Source organism: Microcaecilia unicolor, chromosome 5 (assembly GCF_901765095.1).
Source record: "Microcaecilia unicolor chromosome 5, aMicUni1.1, whole genome shotgun sequence".
Lineage (NCBI taxonomy): Eukaryota > Metazoa > Chordata > Amphibia > Gymnophiona > Siphonopidae > Microcaecilia > Microcaecilia unicolor.
In genome coordinates this window covers 250335714-250358414 of record NC_044035.1, presented here as the reverse complement: position 1 = coordinate 250358414, position 22701 = coordinate 250335714, and the positions used below count along the sequence as shown (strand labels likewise).

At 46.0% G+C, this 22701-nt stretch overlaps 1 protein-coding gene across 1 annotated transcript in view; it reads left to right on the top strand.

Moving 5' to 3' along the window:
* The first annotated feature begins 5410 nt into the window (after window positions 1-5410).
* Window positions 5411-22701, top strand: part of KPNA1 (karyopherin subunit alpha 1) — a 268403-nt gene continuing 251112 nt past the window's right edge. Inside the window, 4 exon segments of the mRNA XM_030203977.1 lie at window positions 5411-5462; window positions 5465-5541; window positions 12763-12844; window positions 12847-12869. Of these exon segments, the coding sequence (XP_030059837.1) occupies window positions 5414-5462; window positions 5465-5541; window positions 12763-12844; window positions 12847-12869 (231 nt within the window). The 5' untranslated portion in view covers window positions 5411-5413.

The window sequence follows — 22701 nt, the reverse complement described above, 5'->3', positions numbered from 1 at the left end:
GGGACTCCGACAGAGAGTGGGATAGGGGAGGAGGACGAACCCTGAGAGTGTACTCTGAAGGTATGATGGGAGAGATAAGAGGAGAACCAGGAGAGGACAGAGCCCTGGAATCCAAAGGAGGACAGAGTGTCAAGAAGTAAGTTATGATTGACAGTGTCAAAGGTGGGGGGGGGGGGATAGGTCGAGGAGGATGAGGATGGAGTAGTGACCTTTGGATTTGGCAAGGAGTAGGTCATTGCAAACTTTAGATAGTGCCGTTTCTGTCGAGTGCAGGGGGCGAAAGCCGGATTGAAGCGGATCGAGAATGGCATGAGAGGAGAGAAAATCGAGGCAACGGCTGTGGATGGCGCGTTCAAGTAACTTGGAGAGGAAAGATAGGAGGGAAATGGGGCGGTAGTTGGAGGGACAGGTAGGGTCAAGTGATAGCTTTTTGAGGAGGGGTGTGACTACGGCATGCTTGAAGGTGTGTCTGGGACAGTTGCAGTGGAAAGAGAGAGGTTAAGGATATGACAGATAGGGGGGGGTGATAGTAGGAGAGATGGTGTTAAGTAAGTTGGTGGGGATGGGGTCTGAGGAACAGGTGGTGCATTTCGAGGAGAAGAGGAGATGGGCGGTTTCCTCTTCGGTGATATCAGGAAAAGAGGAGAAGGAGGGCTGGGTTGGTTGGTTGAGGGAGTGGGTAATGGGATGAAGAGGAGGGGAGGGTTTGGTGGTGAATTCAAGGTTGATCTTCTGGACCTTGTCGCGGAAGTAGTCAGCCAGTGATTGAAGAGAGAGTGAGGGGGGGGGGGGGGTGGGAGCGGAGGGCACTTTGATGAGGGAATTGAGGGTGGCGAAGAGACGACGAGGGTTAGAGCTGAGGGAATTGGTCAATTGGGTATAATAGTCCTGTTTGGCAAGGAATAGAGAGGACTGGAAGGAGGATAACATGAATTTGTAGTGAATGAAATCAGTTTGGGGTGCGAGATTTCCTCCATAGGCGTTAAGCCGATCGGGTGCAGGAGCGAAGGTATCGGGTGCCAGGGGTCAGCCAGGGCTGGGGATTAGTACGCCTTGTGGGGCGGGAGACAGATGGTGCAAGGGTATCGAGCAGAGGAGAGAGTGGCATTGTAAGTGGAGACAGCCTTGTCGACAGACTCTGAGGAGATGATGGAAGGGAGGCGATCAGAGATAATAGAGGATAAGGTGGGCGGGTCGACAGCCAGGAGATTCCTGGAAGTGGTGGTTAGAGTTGGGCGGGACTGAGGGGGAGGGTGATGAAGTGTGAATGTGATCAGGTGATGGTCAGAGATAGGAAGAACTGATGTACAGAAATTGGAGGGTGAGCAGGTAGAAGAGAGGACGAGATCAAGACAGTGATCAGATTTGTGAGTAGGGGTGGTGCTCACCTGGAGGTTGAAGGAGGAGGTTAGAGTGAGGAATTGAGAAGCATATGAGTTGGATGGGTTATCAGTGTGTATGTTGAAGTTACCAAGAATGAGGGATGGGGATGAGGGCTCAAGAAAAACGGAGAGCCAGGAATCGAAGTCGGGAAGGAAGGGAGGGACTTATCAGGGGGGCGGTAAATGACTGCAACTCTTAGTGGCAGCGGGTGGAATAGACGGATGGAGGTGAACTTCAAAGGATGAGAAGTAGTGAGACTGAGGTAGGTGGAGAGGTTGAAAACTGCAGGAGGGCGAAAGTAGTATCCCGACACCGCCACCGCGGCCAGCTGGGCGGGGTGAATGGGAGAAGAGAGAGCCTCCGTGGCATAGGGCAGCAATTGAGGCAGAGTCGTCAGGGGTGAGCCAGGTTTCAGTTAGGGCAAGCAGATGAAGGGAATGGGAGATGAAGAGATCATGGGTGAAGGGAAGTTTGTTGCAGACTGAGTGGGCGTTCCACAGGGTACACGAGAAGGGGAGGGAGGAAGGGGAGAGGAGGGGAATGGAGATGAGATTGGAGATATTGCGGGAACATAGATGAGGCGAGGACAGGTGTGGGGGGCCTGGGTTGGGATTGATGTCTCCCGCGGATAGCAGGAGAAGGAGTAAGAGAGAGCGGAGAAGGATGGGGGAGGTAGGGGCGACGAAGGCGATGAAGACGGGGTGCGCATAAGAGGAATGGGGAAGGGTTCATGGCGGGAAGGAAGTGTTGAAGGTTGAGAGCTAGGAAGGAGGAGGAGGTCAGTAGGATGGTGAGGTGGTGGGGGACAGGGGTAGGTAGGGTATTGCAATGGTGAGTGGGACGTGAGAGGACAGGGCTGGGCAGTGAGTTCGTGTGGGGAAAAGATTAGGGAGGGATAGGGCAATGAATAGAATGTGAGTGGGGGGCCTTAAGTGATAACTGAGATGATTCGGGCAGGTAGCCGGACTGGGAGACAGGCAGGTTGAGGTGAGCAGGTTGGGGAGGAGAGTGATGAGCTGGCGGGAAGATGGACTGGGAGACAGGCAGGCAGGTGAGCAGTTGGGCAGGAAAGTGATGAGCTGGTAGGAAGATGGACAGGAGAGTGATGAGCTGGTAGGGAGATGGACTGGGGCAGGCAGGAACAGGTGATTGGGTAGCGGGCAGGCAGGTCGATTGGGTAGCAGTTCAGTACCGTAGCAGGACTGGAAACAGTCTGGAGTGGTTTGGAGCAGAAGAGAGCAGAGCTGGATCAGGCAGGCAGGTCGATTGGCTAGCAGTTCGGTACCGTAGCAGGACTGGAACAGTCTGGAGTGTTTGGAGCAGAAGAGAGCAGAGCTGGATCAGGCAGGCAGGTCGATTGGGTAGCAGTTCGGTACCGTAGCAGGACTGGAACAGTCTGGAGTGGTTTGGAGCAGAAGAGAGCAGAGCTGGATCAGGCAGGCAGGTCGATTGGCTAGCAGTTCGGTACCGTAGCAGGACTGGAACAATCTGGAGTGGTTTGGAGCAGAAGAGAGCAGAGCTGGATCAGGCAGGCAGGTTGATTGGCTAGCAGTTCGGTACCATAGCAGGACTGGAACAATCTGGAGTGGTTTGGAGCAGAAGAGAGCAGAGCTGGATCAGGCAACTGGAACAAGCTGGATCAGGAGGGCTGGAAGAAGCTGGCTCAGGCGGGCTGGAATAAGTTGGCTCAGGCAGGCTGGAAGAAGCTGGAGCAGGCGGGCTGGAGCAAGCAGGGAGAAGCCGGATCAGACAGACTACGACAAGCTGGACTAGAAGGACTGGAGCAAGCAGGGAGAAGCTGGATCAGGCAGGCTGGAACACGCTTGTTCAGGCGGACTAGAATAGCTGGGACAGATGGACTGGAACAAGCAGGGAGACGCTGGATCAGGTGGACTGGAGCAAGCCGGAGCAGATGGACTAGAACGAGCAGAGAGAAGCTGGATCAGATGGACTGGAACAAGCTGGAGCAGATGGACTGGAGCAAGCAGGGAGAAGCTGGATCGGGCGGACTGGAACAAGCTGGAGCAGATGGACTGGAACGAGCAGGGAGACGCTGGATCAGGCGGACTGGAGCAAGCTGGAGCAGATGGATTTGAACGAGCAGGAGAGCTGGATCAGGCGGACTGGAACAAGCAGGAAGAAGCTGGCTCAGGCGGACTGGAACAAGTTGAAGCAGGTGGCTGGAAGAAGCAGGGGAGAGGCTGGAACAGGCGGGCTTGGAACAGATGGACTGGAACAGGCAGGTGGACTGGGCAGGCCGATGGGTTGGAGCAGGCCGCTGGCGCAGGTGGAATAGAGCAGGCAGGGAAACGCTGGGCTGGCAGACTGGAAGAGGCTGGTGCCGCTGGACTCCGGCACATCACGGTCCCTGACCCTGTTCCCATCGGCCTGGTCGTACAGGTCGCTGGATCGGCGGGCTGGAACAGACCGGGGGCCGATGGACTCTGCCTGCTATCGGTTCTGGTCCCGCCCTGTCGGTCCAGTCGCACCCTGAGTCCACCGCAGTCGTCCCGGTCCACGTGGTCTGCAACCGCAATCAGTGCCCAGGCCGTTTCGGGAGTGTGGCAGCAGCGCACAGGCCCTCGGGCGCGACCAGTGCGGTAGACTACAGCCCGCCCGACCTCTCCGCGCATAGACCCTGAGCCCGGTTCCCCCGGAGTGCACGGGCCAAGGCAGAGAGGCCGCGGGAGCCCTGGGCAGCCGGACGACGGATCACCTCTGATCACCTCTTTGTGCTCTTCGGAGGTCGCAGATAGCCACATGGCGTCCATGGCCACCATAGCATGCTGGTTACGGGAGGCTATAAGTTCGGCGTACATGGCCTTGGGCAGGCAGGCCCCTTCGCAGGTCTGAGCGCATTCTACGCAGGCTCATGCTTCCTCCTATGTGGAGTCCCGTTTGGTTTCTTTGGAAGATATCTGCAGGGCCGCTACATGGGCATCAACTCATACTTTCACTCGTCATTTACCGGGTGGATGTTGTGGCACGGCAGGATGCAGTGTTTGGATCGTCGGTGATTTCTGCCGGATTGGAGTTGTTCCCGCCCTACTTGAGGACTGCTTGGGTACATTCCACAAGTTTCTGGATTGATCTGTGGGAAGCTATGGAAGGAAAAATTAGTTCTTACCTGATAAGTTTCTTTCCATTAGTCCCAACAAATCAATCCAGAGCCCCTTCCTGGATTTAGTGGCTGCGATATTTCGGTTCGTTGTTTTTTCTTGGGTTCAACTGTTGAGAATGTTTCCTTCGTGTGATTATTAAAAAAAAAAAAAAAAAGAAAAAAGAGAGAGCGAGATAAAGTGGCGGAAGTATGTTGGACGAATTTGTCTGCGAGAGGCAGGAAGTTTTATCTAGTTGAAATTTCCACTGCTTTGGTACCGTTCATACTGAGGTTGAGATGGCTGCACAGGACCACATTTAGCAAACCTCGGAGGTTCTCTCTATCTCCACCTGCTGGTAGAGGGACATAACTCACAAGTCTCTGGATTGATCTGTTGGCACTAACGGAAAGAAAATTATCAGATAAGAACTAATTTTTCCTTGGCATATTGTGTGTAGTAAAGGCAGGGCTGAAATGTGCCAAGAGCACTGTAAATAATGTCCAAGCCATTGTTTAGGGTAATTTCTAATTCATGCATATTTTCATCCCTGCTGGCCGAGGATCAGGAACTGAGTCTGTGAATTGAACCTGGATCTCTCTTGTCCACCCTTGCTAGGATATAAGACTTGCCCAGATGCAGTACAGTAGGATGTTGCCTTTATAGGTAGCCGATTGTAAAAACTTGAGAAGTTGTAATATCACAACCCTGGTTTGTTGTGCAGTCTCTTCTGCCAGTTAAGAGTCAAAAATTAGTGCAAAACACTCCAGGGTGTAGTTTGATGTACAGGATTGGTCCCTAAAGATGCAATATCTCGCTTTCCAGCACATCCTGTTCCTAGTATGGCTTATTGTGAGATTTTTGCTGTTTCTGGTTATTTGCTCAAGCTAACTATTGTTTTTTTTTTTTTCTACTGTCTGGTTGTAGTTATCATGACCAGCTCAGGAAAAGAGAATTTCCGACTGAAAAGTTACAAGAACAAGTCCTGAATCCTGATGAGATGCGACGGCGACGAGAGGAAGAGGGTCTTCAGTTACGCAAACAGAAACGAGAAGAACAGGTAACCCCTTGATGTACTTTAAAGCTTCAGAATTACACTTATTTTGATTTAAATACAAATGCCCTGTTCAGATATTCAGATGCTCTTAATTGAGGGTGTATGGCACTTACTATTTCTCTATAACCAATACTACCATGACTTATTGTTCAGACTATAGCTATTTTCTCCCTGTTCCATTCTTTCCTGATTCTACCATAAAATCATTTCCCACCCTCCAGAACCAATTACATGACTTGCATGAATACATTGAAGATTTAATTTTTGTCCAGTTCATCTACACAATAAAATTTGTGATGCCAGCCTTGATATCTATTGGAATAGCTGGTCCCACTTAAATGTGTGATGTAAATGATAGTTGATGAAGAATTTTCAGTGTCTAATTCATTAAGCAGTCATCACTTAAGATCAAATGGTAAGGCTGAGAACCTGTATAACATAAGGAGGTGGGGTGTTATTTGAGCTCCTATGGGGATACAAGCTATTGCACAATGATTAAATCAGGAGGATTAATATGTGTTTTAAAAAAACAAATTTGATGTGAAAAGCGAAATACTGGAAACAAAATCTAAAGCCGCATTGAGATATGGGGCACTTACATAAGAGGCTTTGAAGTTCAGCAGAAAGTAAACTTTTCTTAAGATTGAACTGTGAAACTGCTGCCTATGATAGATACCTTTGAGGTTCGCATGTCTATTGCAGCTAATTTTCGAAGGGATAGCTGTGTTTAGTTTGGGGTAACAAATGACAGAGGCAGGTAGCACCTTAGACTCACCAGTTTGAGAGATGAGCTTTTGAGGACCAGAGCTCACTTTTTCAGATGCCTGTCACTTATGCCAAGACCTAGTAAAAACGGCTCCAGTGGTTGCCATGTGTTTCCTTCAGGCATGTTGTAGCAGGGGTTCATGAGGAGGAGATGTCTTCAGAACAATTGGAAATGCCTGGCGATAGGAAGAGCAGTGACAATACCAGCAGTCAAGTGATTCAGTAAGCAGTTGCTGAGAGATTACCAAGATCTGCAAAAGGCCCTGGTTGTCCTACAGGTTTCTGGACATCCTCCAGGACAGCAGATGGATATGCAGCTCATGAGCGGGTCGTAAGGATCTCACTCTGTGGAACTTTGTATGAAGGGGCCAGGGTCTATTCCTGCCTTGGTCTGGGAAGAAGACTGACCACCTGGGGAGGATGAGGGGGTACTCTATCTACTAGTATCTTTCTCCTAAAAGAGAGATGCCCCTTTTGGAGGGGGATGAGTAACCTGTCTTTCGGTTAGTCAGGTGTGATGGGTTGTCATCGTGCATCAGCAGTCAGGGACCCAGTTTTGGAGGGTTTGCAGAGAGACCCAGTTTTGGAGGGTTTGCAGAGAGAAGTCCTGTCTATTCTTTGTACAATGATCCTTGTTGAACAGGAAGACCCTGAGATGGTTTTGAAGGGTAATAGTTATGGGGAAGAACTGCCCTCCACTACAGAAGAAGTTGGATCAACTGTTTCATCTGCTCAAAGTGAATGCTGTTGTTACATCAGTGACATTGGAGGTCACCCTCCACTGGAATGGTGGTTTGGCCTTGAAGGATTACAAGGATAGAAAGCTTGAGGCTCTCCAGCTTTGGTGCTGGGAGTGGGGATGATTAGTAGAGGTTATTTAGTCAGAGCATACACTTCCTGGACTCAAGCAGCTCCCTAGAACCACCGTCTGGAGTCTGCAGTTTTTTTTGATAGCTGTGCTGTATGATCTCATTTGGTTCCTGGCCAGATCAGTAGCCTCTGCACTGGTGATTCACAAATGACTGTTTCTCCAGAATTGGTCTGCTGACTTGGCCTTCAAGCTCCTATTTCAGGATAAGCTATCCTTTGGGAATGATCTCGGAAAGCTGTTTAACGATTTGGATGAAACGAGGCCTCAAAAGCTTTGAGAGGGTCCATTCTATGAAGGGCTTGACAAGCAAGTCTCTTCTGAAGAGTGCAGTCCTCTTCCTTCTCTGCGTTTCTAGACAGGTTTGAGAGTAACTGATCCTTCGGGTGCTTGTAAGCCCTGGGGTGAAAGCAGATTCTCATCTGCAGGGGAAGAGGTGTGTGTTGCATTCCAGTGGATCCTGTCTGAAGTGCAATAGGTGGAGGTCATTTCCGCATGCTTTTACTAAAAGGGGAGGGGGGGAGGTCTGTCACCTCTTACTGCCAGTCGGCACTCAAGATGAAGGTAATGGCTGACATGCTGGGACACTTGTTTTAGTTGGTGGCCACTGTTCCAATTTTCTCAGGAGAGTGTGGCTGAAGTTGCTATTCATTTACTTTGTGGCTTCCAAGAAGGGAGGATGTCCTGGCCTATCTTGGATCTCAGAGGTGTCAATGCCACCTTTCAGATACCTGGTTCCACATGGAAATCTTGCTATCTGTATTCACAGCAGTCAAGATGGTGAGCTGCTTCCTGTTTTTCAACCTAATCCTAGGCCTGTCTCCCTATCTCCCCATACCTGGCAAGTGCACTTGAAGTTTCTCAGATTGTATCCTTGGTGAGTGTTATTGGTTCAGGGTTCTGCTGTTTGGACTGCAATGGCTTCCAGAAACTTCTTAAAATTATGGTGCTCGTGGTAACCTTCCTACACAAGGAAGGGATGAGTTAATTTGTACCTGATTGGTTGATCTGCTTCAGCTTGGAGGAGGAAGCTAAAGAGGCTGTTGGTGGACTGGTTGTCCATTGTATGCAAATCAATTATACATATTTACTGTGGGTATCATGAAGACTAGGTTGGGAACACCCTGGGCTAGAAGCTGACTCTCTTCAATTGCACAAGTGTCTTTCATGTCTGTCTTGCTCCCAGAAAGGATTCCACTAAGAGGTCACATAATTTTAAGTGAAGGAGGTTTGCCATCTGGTTTGAGGGCAAAGCACTAGATCCTTTCCTGTCATACCCCAAAAACGCTTGAATACTGTTCACCATTCTGAGTCCACCTCAGTGCACTTGGTGCATGTAGATGGTAAGCCCATCTCTGTGCACATTTTAGTTGTTTGCTTCATGATAGGCCTACTGTTGCTAAAGCACCCAGCAAGATCTCTCGCTGCGGGGGGCATAATGCCTTCTTCTCCTGCAGATGCCCAGGACCCTAAGCGCTGCATCTGTAGCTCCTCCATCCTCTTCAAGTCTCTTTTGGGGGTTCGGAGGAATCTGCTAGACATTCAGGTTGGAAGATCTAGAGGAAGGGGGAGTCTTGCCTCAAGAGCAGGACAACCCTAAAGCGGTAAACTTATTTTTCATCACGATAAACTCCCATCTCTTTATTGCTGATGCCTTACAGGCTCTCAATATTGAAGATCTGGAGGTGATTGGGGGCCATTTGTAATCCCAAGATGGCCAGTACTAGAAAGCTTACTTGGGCATTCCGTTCCACGAATCCATACAGGAGCTTATCACAGCTCAGTGGTCGGATCCGGATGGGACCTTAAAGGTGGGCTAGAGCTATGTCTCTACCGTTGTGGAAGATCTGGCTCTTTTGGGCTGTCTAAAGTAGACTTTGCTGGTAACTGCGGTTTACTAAGAAGACTACTGTCCCTGTGGAAGGGGGGGGGGTCACTTTGAAAGATATGCAGGACCACCACTTGGAGGCATCTTTGAAACGTCTTTCAGGGTTTCAGCCCTAGCACTGCAAGCTGCTATATGCAGTTCTTATCCTGCTCGGGCATGTCTCTCTGGCTTCAGCAAGCGGTCGAACAACCCTCGGAAGGTTCCGCTTCTCTTTCAGATGTGCCCCTGCGGATGGATTCTTTGGCTTTTTTGGCTGATACCCTTTATGATTTGGTAAGGGTGTCTGCCAAAACAGATGTCTTGATGGTGACAGCTAGGTGTCTGCTCTGGCTTCGGCATCGGTCAGATAATATGGCCTCTAAGCAGCCTTTTGCGAAGTTACCCTTCTGGGGGAAACTCTTATTCATGATGAAATAATTTCTGCAATCAACTACCTTTAGGTAAATCGCCAGGCCCAGATGGTATCCTGTGGAATTTTATAAGGCCTTCTCTTCTATATCAACTCATCTGCTGACCTATTTCACGCGCTGCTAGAGTCTGCTTCGTCAGATGCTTTTTGGATGCCAATGTAATAGTGCTGCCTAACCCAATAGAGACAGCACCTTGTACAGAATGACAGACCAATTTCGCTTTTAAATACTGACTAAAATTTATGCAAAGATTTTATGTTGCAGGAATTGAGACATTGTTCATTCTCTTGTACCAGGGATCAGGCTGGTTTTGTTAAGTCCACAAATAGTGCTGACAACACCAGATTACTATGTCATGTTATACATTTTGCTCGGTCAGGGAGTATCCCTACTGTCCTGTTTACCTTGATGTGGAAAAAGGCCTTTGACCGGGTAGAATGGAAATACTTGTTGTTGTCCATAAGCAATTTGGGTTTCCCTGATCCGTATATTCATATGGTGCAGCTGCTATACTCCCATCCTTTGGCCCGTATAGTAGCTAATGGTGAAGTCTCTAACCCATTCGTTCTGCATAGAGGCACCAGGCAAGGCTGCCCCATCTCCCCCTTGTTATTCAATATGGCTCTTGAACCTCTCCTAGTGGCAATTTCGAAAATCAGCAGGTATTGCTGGTATCCTTCTGGATAAGAAGGAGGTTCAAACTCTGAGCATATGTGGATGATATCATGTTATATCTCACCAACCCTCAATCATCTTGAAAGCCCTCTTTAACCTAATATCTAGATTCTCAAAAATTTCAGGTTATAAGGTAATTGGGATAAAACAGAAATGATGCCTTTGAACGACATCTGTACTCCTTTTACCACTCCAGAGCTGCCCTGTAAATGGATGTCGTCTTCTATAAAGTATCTTGGTGTCTTTTTTGATAGAGACCTTACCAACACCATTAAAGTTAATCTCTGACAAAGTATTTACGCAGGTTGGGTCCTCACTGGTGGCCTGGTCCCCATTAAAACCTCACTTGGTGGGGAAGGCTAGATAATATCAAAATGATGATAGTCCCTAAAATCATATATACAATGAGCATGATCCCTCTTCTCTTCCCTTGTTCCTTTTATAGGCGACTGGAAAAGATGCTCACCAACTTTTATGGAATCTTAAAATGCCCAGAATCTCTGAGTAAACTTAAGCTTTCAAAAAAGGCACGGAGGAGTAAAATTTCCTCATGATCTGCTTTATCATAAAGCATTATGCGGTCAGGGGCATGGAATGGGTCACTCCTGTGAATGTTACTTCCCCCGCCAGGATGGTTAACCTTGAACCATCGACCCATTAGAGCTTCCTATCTAATTGGCATGCGCCTTCCTAAGAGCATTGTTTCCAATCCGATCATCAACACCACTTACAAATTAATGATATCCTTGGATAAATCTATTGGTATTCCTTGGTCTGATATGCCACTCACCCCTATATTGGAATAATCCTAACTTTAAAATTGGTAATAAGCAAGTCTTGTGGTCTCATTGGCAGCGTATAGGAATTTGGTCCTTAAAAGATACGATCCATATGAATAGTCAGACATGGAAAACCTTCTCAGATTTGAAAACAGAATTTCATTATCAGACGCCCAATTTTACCAATGGCTTCAGATTAGTTCCATGTTAAAAAAGAAAACTAAAGGTAGATTACAAATACAGTTCCTGACCCAAACCCCAGAGCTTATGGATTTTAATTTGAGGCTTCAGCATACTGGCCACGCTGCTTCACCATTTACAATTCTTCTCAGCAAATCTCGTACAAATTGTACAGGTTTACGTAGATGTTGGAGGAAGACATACAGCAACCTATCTCAGATGATTTGTGGGAAAGCTTTGGAAGTCCCTCTTAAGATGCTCTAATTCTTCTACTACTATACAGTCTATGTATTTCTTTTGCATAGATCTCATGGATGCCATATAGCATGCATGTTATCGCTCCCTCTAACCTTAATGTATGCTGGTCTTGTCAGTCTCAAGTGGGTAATATAATGCACCTTATATTTGACTGTGTGCATTCGTAAATACTGCTAGAAATCTGTCACAACTGGTAGACATTTTTCACCTTCCTGGCTCAATCACCTATAAATTTGTGATACTCGGAGATCAGTGCTACAAGAGTTTGCTGACTCACAGTGAAGGGACTCTTGTTAGCACCATGGTATTCTTTAGCATTGAAGGTAATCTTCTCACATTGGCAGTCCTTACACCAAGCCACCTACCAGGAATGGTGGAACTTATTGCTTTCAAATTTGCAAATATGAATCACACCTTGCAAAAGAAATCTCCTCGTTTTGCTTTATACAGGGAGAAATGGCTGCCACTTGTATCTTATTTTAACACTGTACCTTGATAAGCACTTAACTTGGTGTATCTCATGGCCTATGCATGCACCGTGCTTGGTTGTATCCTTCAGCCCCCCCCCCCCCTCTTTTTTCTCTCTTCTTCCTCTCTTTCTTATTTAATCTTAACCTAGATATTGATAGTTACTTCTTAAACGTGAGCTCCGGTATTGCCATATTTTGTAGAATGTTTGCTATGGTTGTGAGCTCTTGTTATCTCTGTATTGAAAATCATAAAAGAAATCAAACTCAATAAAAAACTACAAACAAGTTGGCAACTGATGGGGCATCGTGGCTCCCATTGCCACACCCAATATCGGTTAAAATACCTTGAATCATACTGAAACTAAATTTTTACATCAATAAAAGCTAACTCCAGAAAAAAAAGGCGCTTTGTCTTCTCTGAAACAATTTTATTTATTTATTTTTTTATTGGGAGCTGGAATAAGATCTGGAATAGCCTTACTGTCAGCTAGTGGATACAATAGAGTGATGGGACTGAGACACAAATACAGAGATAGGAGAGATATTCATTTTCAGAACGTTCTGCACATTTCCAGGGATCTCAGAAATGCTGGCGTTTATTATAAGCAAGTAAATCTTCAGTCTGAAGGAATAGAATGACACTGATGTTGAGCTTTGCTGAGAGCCCAGGTTCTTGACACCAGAGTTGAAGGTGCTATGTATTCAGTATACCAGGTGTAAGGACATTTCCGTTGTTTATGTGTTTGCGTTTAGGTGGTTTGAAATAAGTGTAATGAAAGTTGGGTGTAATTATGTTTAATTCATAACTTAGGCCTCCCCGTGTGTGTTCTGTTTATCCTTCCCACCACCCCTCTTTATTTTTATAATATATTGTACACAGCTTAGATCAGCTTAATTGAATTGTATAAATGAGAATAATTTTTTCTTTTAGTTGTTTAAGCGTAGAAATGTTGCCAATGCAGAAGAAGAAACAGAAGAGGAAGTGATGTCAGAAGGAGGCCTGCATGAAGCTCAGTCAACAACATGGAGATGCCATCAGTAAGTAATAAAGTGCTGAGAATTATGGTCTCTAACTTTTTTGTTTAGAACTTTAGTGCATCCAACATGTAAGATGTAAAGCAGAGCATTGGAAACATTGTGATCAAATTTTTCTTTAACTTTCCCAAATGTAATAGGACCTCTCACTAAGTTAAGTGATTTAAGAAGCAGGGCTGTATAGAATCTTAATATGCTCCTATCTCCCACTGCTCCCATTCATTCATTGCCTGCTCTAGGGTGTTAGTTCGAGGTGCAGTTCCCTACTGGCCTTGCACCTTATTAATTCACTACTTGCCTATAGGAAAAAGCATTCCTCTTTCCAAAGTTTGCTATTCTCCTACAAGTTTCCCGGAAATCCCACAAACTCTCCCCTCTTTCTATTAACTGTCCCAAAGTAGGTAGACCATTCCCTTTCCCAAACTAATTAATTATAATCAAGCTGCCCAGAACAAAGCAATCCACAAATAGATGTCGCCAAAAATTAACTTCTGCCTGGCAACAATTTAAGCATAGCTTTCAGCCATATATTAACATCAACTTGGTAATCGGGTTCACGGTGGCTTATCGTAGAACACATTGTCACTAGTGACAGTCAGGGCAAGGACCCTCAATGGGTCTTGTTCATCAAATATTGCTTTTCCTGCCCCAACCCTGTAGGTCCCTTGCCAATTGGTTAAATATTTAAGATGGGCAACTTGATACTGGAATCAAAAAATTGGGCACTGCCATATTCCCTGCTTCCTAAGTTGGAACAAGGAATTGCATTTGCACTCTAGAGAGCTTCTTTTTTCATATATATTGGAAAAAACCTTTTTATAATGCAAGCTGAAAAACTTACCAGGGAGTGGAACAGGCAAGGCAGTAACAAATATATTAACTTTGGCAGAATTGCCATCTTGACTACATGGATCCTACCCAGCCAGGAGCTTTATCCCACAGTGTTTTCAACAACCTCGGATAGCCTGATAAAGATCATCCAGGGCTGACTTAAGATTAACCCCCGATATCTGAGTGAGCAGCCCAAACTATAAGGAAACTGGTGAATAGCAACAGTATTGGGCTCCGTCATAGAAATAGTCAAAATTTCTGACTAGCTTTATTGATACTAAATACAAATCCACCTATGCAACCAGCTTTTCCTACCTAAGCGCACAACTATGGAACGCATGCCAACAAGCAGTAAAAACTACGCTCGACCACCTACATTTTTGGAAAATACTAAGAGACAGACCTTTTCAAAGAGCCTACCCCACCGACCCAACATAAATACCTGTTCACCTGCGACCAATGCAACCAAAGACCGTAACGAACATTATCTGACTCTTCTTCCCCCTTTTCCTCTCTAAGTTCCCCCCAACTGTACCTACCATACATGTACCTCATTCTACCAAATATCACTTTGTATTCATTCATACCAATGTATTTGTTCAGACCGTAATTGGCTAACGCCATTAATGGTTATATTAAGCCACACTGAGCCTGCAAAAGGTGGGAAAATGTGGGATACCAAATGTAACAAATAATCACAAGACCGACCCAAATGTATCAGTTGTTCCACCACTATCAGTAAAGAGCAGGGTTTGGTAAGCAGAAAATAATACATCATCATCATCAAATAATAAAATTTTATGCTGTATCTCTCCACTTCTGAGACCCTTAATCATATCTGTCCCATAAACTGAGCCAATGGCTCCATTCCCAAAGCAAAAAGAATTGTAAACAGGGTACATCCCTGCCTAGTTCCACAGGCTAACTCAAAACTGTCGGTATAAGTCACATTAATCATCAAGGAAGCCAGAGGCTGTGTATATTTATTTTGTCCAGATCCAATCCATGAACCGTCCTGTGACTCTGACCTTGTCCAGAGTCTTAAAACAAATAAGCCTTTTTGGCATCCACACCCAAGATCAAGGCCTGAATCTGATGATGCCTAGTATACCACATAAGATGACAAACCCTTCTAATATCAAAGATTTGGTGCCCCTATATGAACCCAGATTTATTTATTAGGATTATTTACCGCCTTTTTGAAGGAATTGATCGTCACAGACTAAATGTGGCATGTAACATTGCAATCTATAGCCAGAAGTTTAGTGAAGAGAGGGGTCGATATGACCCACAAACATTTGGTTCCTTTCCCAGCTTAAGGATAAGAGTTATCCCTGCCAAGCTCCACGAGTGTGGTAGCATAGCTCTTTCTCCTAAACTATTTAACATTTTAGTCACAAACTTTATCAAGCAGTTCTTGAAGCGCTTATAAAATCTAGTTGTAAAGCGGTCAAACCCTGAGGCTTTCCGTGCAGTAAATCTTTAATAGACCAACTAACATCATCCTCCATTCCTATGCCCATGTCAACTTATACAGCTTGATCCATCCCCCCAAAAATGGTTCAGCTCCTCAGAGGGCACTTGCTTCTCTGGCTTATATAAGGTTTTATAGAATTGGACAAATGCCTCTTGAATATGTTCTGGCAATATATAATCTTGTCCCCCATATCTCTAATCCATAGAATGGTGTTTGTGCGCCCGCTTTTTGAATTTGAGCTGATAAACTGCCCCACCCTATTTGCTTCCTCAAAATATTCTTGTCTCAGCGTCCGTATCTTTTCACTAATTTCTTCCAAATCCATCTCCTGTAAATTGGCATGAATTTTTTCTATTTGAGACACTAAAGATTGAGTTACACCCTCCTGCTTATGACATGCTCGAGATGATATAATTTCTGTCTCAAAGCATGCTTTCTTTGAGAGCACTCGTTTTGCTTATAAGATGTCACTGCTATTATCTTGCCTCTCAACTACTTTTAAACTTTCCCAGAGTATTTGAGGGGAAACCTCATTTGTGTCATTGAATTTAAAAATACTCTTCAGATCATTCTCTAATTAGACTTATGTTTGGAGGCCAACAGCAGGCCATCATCCAACCTCCAATATTGTCTCCCTTGTGACTCTGAACTTAAAACATTGTAAGCAAAATGGGGGCATGATCTATGGCAGCAGTACCCACCAACCTCATGTCGATCCTAGAATAGTTATGATAAACCTATAAGTAGAACATATAATCTTGTTCTCTATGATGGTGGAATTTCCAACATCAACTAAATCCCAATCAGAAAGGAGATCATTCAGCTTTTTCCTATCTATCTTGCCATTGTCTACCCCGTATTATCCAAAGATGTATTAAAGGTTATGTTAAAATCTCCCCCAATAAGGAGCTTACCATCTGCCCGTTTGCAAATAAGCTGGTCAGAAACCAGGGGCATAAACATTCTCTGAGGACAAGCAGGCGTTTCCTCACAAGTGAGTAATGCAGGCCACATTGCCCGGTCTGGGTCTTATGACAAAGCATAAGAAGAGCTTTGTGATGGATGAGACACGTTCCACCAAGTATGCGCGAGTGCCTTCCCGTCTGCTGTGCACCTCAGTTGTTTTTAAACCATGGTGAAGAGGGAGGGTGTATTTTTTTCACCGTCCCCACACTTGCTCTGTCCAAGAGCTTCTTTTGTGCTTTTCTACTTTTTTTGATGATCCTTCTGTTCACGGAACTTTGTATAACCCCTTCCTTATTTTCTTAGTTTTTAGCCAAACTTTTAAGTTTCCTTAATTTTTTGTCGACACGAGGCTGCTTTTGGGTTGGCCTTGGCTGGGTTTACTCCCTCTTATTTTTTTTTTCCCCCCTCAGGCGCCTCATCCTTTTTTCTGGCACCATCGCTTCTTTTAATTTACCTGACAAAGTTTTCCCATCCATGTCCACTAATGTTACATAAGACATAAGAGTAGCCATACTGGGTCAGACCAATGGTCCATCTAGCCCAGTATCCTGTTTTCCAAACAGTGGCCATGCCAGGTAACAAGTACCTGGCAGAAATCCAAATCGTGGGCAACACTCCATACTACAAATCTCAGGGCAAGCAGTTGCTTCCCATGTCTGTCTCAATAGCATACTATGGACTTTTTTCTCCAGGAATTTGTCCAAAACCTTTTTAAACCCAGATACACTAACAGCTTAACTATTCGTTGAGTGAAAAAATATTTCCTCCTATTTGTTTTAAAAGTAATTCTGTGAACCTCCTTGAGTGCCCCCTAGTCTTTATACTTTTGGAACAAGTGAAAAATCTGTTTACTTCTACTCGTTCTACACCACTCAGGATTTTGTAGACTTCAATCATATCTCTCCTCATCTGTCTCTTTTCCAAGCTGAAGAGCCCTAACCTCTTTAGCCTTTCCTCATACATGAGGAATTCCATCCCCTTAATCATTTTGGTCGCTCTTCTTTGAATGTTTTCTAATTCTGCTGTATCTTTTTTGAGATATGGCAACCAGAACTGAATGCAATATTCAAGATGCGGACGCACCATGGAGCGATACAAAGGCATTATATTATTTTCGTTCTTATTCACCATCGCTTTCCTAATAATTCCTAGCATCCTGTTTGCTTTTTTTGCCATCGCCGCACACTGAGCAGAAGATTTCAGCATATTATCTACAGCGACACTCAGATCTTTTCTTGAGCACTAACCCTTAAGGTGGACCCTAGCATCAGTTAACTATGATTCAGATTATTCTTTCCAATGTGCATCTCCTTGCATTTGTCCACATTAAATTTCATCTGTCGTTTGGCTGCTCAGTCTTCCAATATCCTAAGGTCTTCCTGCAATATTTCAGTCCACACGTTTTAACAACCGTTAATAGTTTTGTATCATCTGCAAATTTGATCACCTCACTCGTCATTCTGATTTCCATATCCATAAATGTTAAATAGTACCGGTCCTGGTACAGATCCCTGCAGCACTCCACTGTTCACCCTCCTCCAATGAGAGAAATGACCATTTAACCCTACCCTCTGTTTTCTGTCCAATAATCAGTTCCTAATCCACACCAGAACCTTGCCTCCTACCCTATGACTCTTTAATTTTCTTAGGAGTCTCTCATGAGGAACTTTATCAAAAGCTTTCTGGAAATCTAGATACAGTGCACCAACCGACACACCTTTATCCACATGCTTATTCACGCCTTAGCAAATTGGTGAGGCAAGACTTTCCTTGACTGAACCCATGCTGACTCTGTCTAATTAACCGTTTGTCTATGTGTTCTGTATTTTATTCTTTATAATAGTTTCCATTATTTTGCCTGGCACCGACGTCGGGCTTACCATTCTATAATTTCCCGGATCACCCCTAGAACCCTTTTAAAAATCAGCGTCACATTGGCCACCCTCCAATCTTCAGTTACTAGGGACTAATTTAATGACAGGTTACATATAACAGCAGCTCAGCAATTTAATGCTTTTGTTCTTTGAGTACCCTTGGATGTATGCCATCCGGTCCAGGTGATTTACTACTCTTTAATTTGTCTGTTTGACTTCAGTGGCTGTACCCAGTGCAATTGACAATCTCTGGAATAGACATTGTTGGTGTTTCTAGTGTTTAGGGCCCGACCATAACCCTGAAAACTGCAACCTTTTGTCTTCATATGAAGAAAAGGACCCAGCTTTCCAGAGGCTCAACACGAGAGACTTTTGGAGCCAAGTCTAGTTCCTTGGTGTCCACATTGGTATCTAGGTCGGAGGCATTGGCATTGACGACTTCACACCAGCATCCAGAGCATCGGTAAGCATGGCTGCTGCTAGATTTGCAAACACTGGGAGCAGTGGTACATCAAGTGGTCTCCACCTGTCTCAAGGCCTACGGGATCTTGCCAGCTATTTTGTGACCTGGATTGGCCACTGTTGGAAACAGAATGCTGGGCTTGATGGACCTTTGGTCTGTCCCAGTGTGGCAATACTTATGTACTGCTGTGTAGATTCCCTGGGACCGGCCACTGTATGACCTGACCCCGAGTCAACGTGAGGCTTCGACGTCCTTGTTTGACCATGGAGCCTCGGTAATGAGCTTCGGGTGAAGGCCAAGAAGCATCGTCATTGATCCCCCTCGACACATGGTTCCGGGAGGTACCGATGTGCTGTTCTACCAGCAGCCACCAGTCTGCTCTTGTATTTACCCGACAGTCCTGCAACCTGTCTCTTAACCGGAGCCTCAGCTTTTCCCAATGTTGGCCCTCTATGAGTGTATCCAGGCCTTGCTTCCTGACACAGAGGAGGAGCGCCCATGGGGTTCAGAGGAGGATTCCAGATACTTCTCCTCAGGTGAGACTTATGGGATTCCCTCTGATTTCCCCCCCCCCCCCCCCCCCCCCCCCCCCCACCTGAAAGGAGAGAGTCTCCACCGGAGAGCCCTTTTATTTTCATCTTTTGTTCAGGAAATGGCTGATGCCAAGATGGTCCTCTTCAGGAACTGGGTGATCCCTTCTGTTGGTCTCTGTCCCTTCTGTCATTGCCAAGAAATTTAACACCCAGTATCGGCTCCACAGTGAACCATGATGGTGGAGTCTGCTCTCAAAGAGCCAGGAGTACTAAGGATTATGCCTCAGCACTCCCAGACAGAGAAGGTGGAACCATGGATTCTTTTCGGCTGCAGTTGTTAGGCTTCAACACTCATCTCCCTTATACAATCCTGCCAGCTCTTCATGAGCATCTACTTGCGAAACTCGGTGTGACAGCTGTCGGACTTGGTGGATGCACTCCCTCTGGAGCAGGTCAAGTCTTTTGCCAGTTGGTCAAGCAGCAGAAGGTGTGTCGAAAGTTTTTGGCCAGGGGCATGTACAATACTTTTGATGTGGCATCCAGGATCTCTGCTCAAAGTATAGCAATGCGCATGCTCTCATGGCTGCATGTTTCTGACTTGAACGCTCTGTTCAGCAGTGGTTGGCAGATGCTTCTTGCTGGGGGATAACCTTTTTTGGAGAGAAAGTTGAGGAGGTCACTGACCAAATCATGAAGCATACTGATACAATTTCTTCTCTCTCCTGCCGGATGCCTTCTACTCCTACCTCCTCATCTAGGAGGGTTTTTGGCAAGCCAGGGAGTGGTCTCTACTACTATTCTATGCAAAGGTACACTTTGGCTCGTCAGCCTACTCAGGTTCAGCCCTAGCATGCTGGTTTACGTCAATAGCATGCGCCTAAGGCCCCTGCCACGAGCTTTTGACTGACTTGAGCAGAGCATAGCCACTTTAAAAGTGTTCGTCCTGGATGACTTGCCAGTTGGGGAGGCTAAAACCTTTTCACCTAAGGTGGCCTTTTATGATATCTGACTGGTGAGTTCTTCAAATAGTCCTTCTTGGATATGACCTCAGTTGACATCTCAAACCTCCAAATTGCCCTCCAACAGCTCATTCATTCAGCTGTCAGCACAGGCAGGTACTTGCAGAGGAACTCTCTGCCCTTCTAAAGGCCCATGTGGTCGAACCTGTTCCACCAGGGGAAGAAGGGCAGGGATTCTATTCCTTTTGTAGAATAAGGGGGGATGCGTCCCGTCCTAGACCTAAGGGCCCTGAACAACTTTCTAGTCTGAGAAAAGTTCAGCATGGTTTCCCTGGGCACCCTTCTCCCAATGATTCAGAAAAAGATTGGCTATGCTGCTGGACTTAAATGATGCATATGCTCGCATCCCGATACTTCCAGCCCCGATTTCGGCTTGGAACACATCACTTTCAGTACCGCGTGTTGCCTTTTGGCCTCACATCAGCTCCTGGGATCTTCACCAAGTGTCTGGCAGTAATTGCAGTATCGCTACACAGACTGGGAGTCCATGTGTTACCGTATCTTGACGATTGGCTGGTGAAGAGCACCTCAGAGGACAGTGCTCGGGAGTCCATGCGGATGACTATTCAGGTGCTCGATCTACTAGAGTTCATTTTAAACTACCTATAGTTCCATCTCCACCCTGTCCAGCGATTGGCGTTCATAGGACTCCTGCTCGAGACACAAGAGGGTTCGAGCCTACCTCCCAGAAACGCAAGCAGACTTATCTCACTTGCATCCAATGTTCATGCATCTCAGCAGGTCACAGCTTGGCAGATGTTGAGGTTGTTGGACCACATGGCTTCCACAGTGTACATTACACCCATGACACGTCTTCACATGAGATTAGCTCAGTGGACCCTGGCTTCTCGGTGGTATCGAGCCATGGGGAATCTAGAAGATGTCCAAGTGCCCCCAGATCTTGTACGCTCTCTTCAGTGGTGGACAGTTCGATCCAATTTGACTCTGGGACTTCCATGTAGATGGGCTTCACACTCAAGTTGCTTGGTACTTCCAGGACATGAATCTTCAGATCAGTCTCTTAGAGCTTCAGGCGATCTGGAGCGCTCTAAAAACTTTCACAGATTGGTTATCTCACCAAATTGTTCTCATCCAAACAGATAATCAGGTTGCAATGTATAGCACCAACAAGCAGTTGGGCACAGGAACAGGCTGTTGGCATGTGGCATTGGGTTCGCCAACATGGCATGTTCCAAAAAAGTCATGTGGCAGGTACAAAGAATATTCTGGCCAACAAGCTGAGCAACTACATGAGTGGTCTCTCAATATGGGCATAGCCTGCAAGATCTTCTGAGCGTCAGGCACCCCCTTGGTGGATCTTTGTGCCACTCAGATCCACCACAAGGTCCCTCAGTTCTGTTCCAGGCTTCAGGCCGTCGACAGATGCCTTCCTTCTCAGTTGGGGGACAGGTCTTCTGTATGCGTATCCTCCAATATCTCTAGTATGAAAAACTTTGTTGAAACTGAAGCAAGACACTGGAACCATGATTCTGATCACACTGTACTGGCTGCGGCAGATTTGATTCCCTCTTTTTCTGGAGTTATCCTCCGAGGAACCGTGGATATTGGAGTGTTTTCCGACTCTCATTACTCATAATGAGGGGTCACTTTTACATCTCAACCTCCAGTCTCTGGCTCTCATAGCTTGGATGTTGAGAGCCTAGATTTTGCTTCCTTAGGTCTCTCGGAGGGTGTCTCCCGTGTCTTGCTGGCTTCCAGAAAAGATTCCACTAAGCGGTGTTATTCTTTCAAATGGAGGAAGTTTGCCATCTGGTGTGAGACCAAAGCCTTAGATGTCTTTATTAGCCCTACACAGATCTTGCTTGAATACCTTCTACACTAATCAGAGTCTGGTCTCAAGACCAACTGTGTAAGGGTTCACTTTAGTGCAATTAGTGCTTGTCATCCACGTGTAGAAGGTAAGCCCATCTCTGGACAGCCTTTAGTTGTTTGCATCATGAAAGGTTTGCTTTTGTCAAAGCCCCCTGTTAAATCTCCAGCAGTGTCCTGGGATCTGAACGTCATTCTCACCCAGCTGATGAAAGCTCCTTCTGAGCCACTGAATTCCTGCTATTTGAAGTACTTGACCTGGAAGGTGGTTTTCTTGGTGGCTATTGCTTCAGCTTGTAGGATCAGTGAACTTCAGGCCTTAGTGGATTCACCTTATACTAAGTTTCATCACAACAGAGTAGTCCTCTGCATACACCCTAAGTTCCTTCCGAAGTTAGTGTCGGAGTTCCATCTGAACCAGTCTATTTTCTTGCCAACATTCTTTCCCCGACATCAGCTTGCACTCTTGGATTATAAGAGAGCATTGGGTTCTCCGAGGACAAGCAGGCTGCTTGTTCTCACGACTGGGTGACGTCCGCAGCAGCCCCCACCAACCAGAAGAAGCTTCGCGGGCGGTCCGCACGCAGGGCACGCCCACCGCGCATGCGCGGCCGTCTTCCCGCCCGTGCGTGGCCGTTCCCGCCAGTCTTTTCTTTTCCGCGCCTGGAGAGAGACGTGTTCACCCACCTCTCTTCCTCAGCCCCGGAAAACTGTCGCGTTGTTCGCGAACCTTCGTTTATTTTCGTTTATTTTGTTCCGCGTTCTTAAAAATTTTTTTCTGTAAAAAAAAAAAAAAGAGAACGCGCTGTATTTTCCCTCGTTTTCTAGCGGTGGCGTCGCGT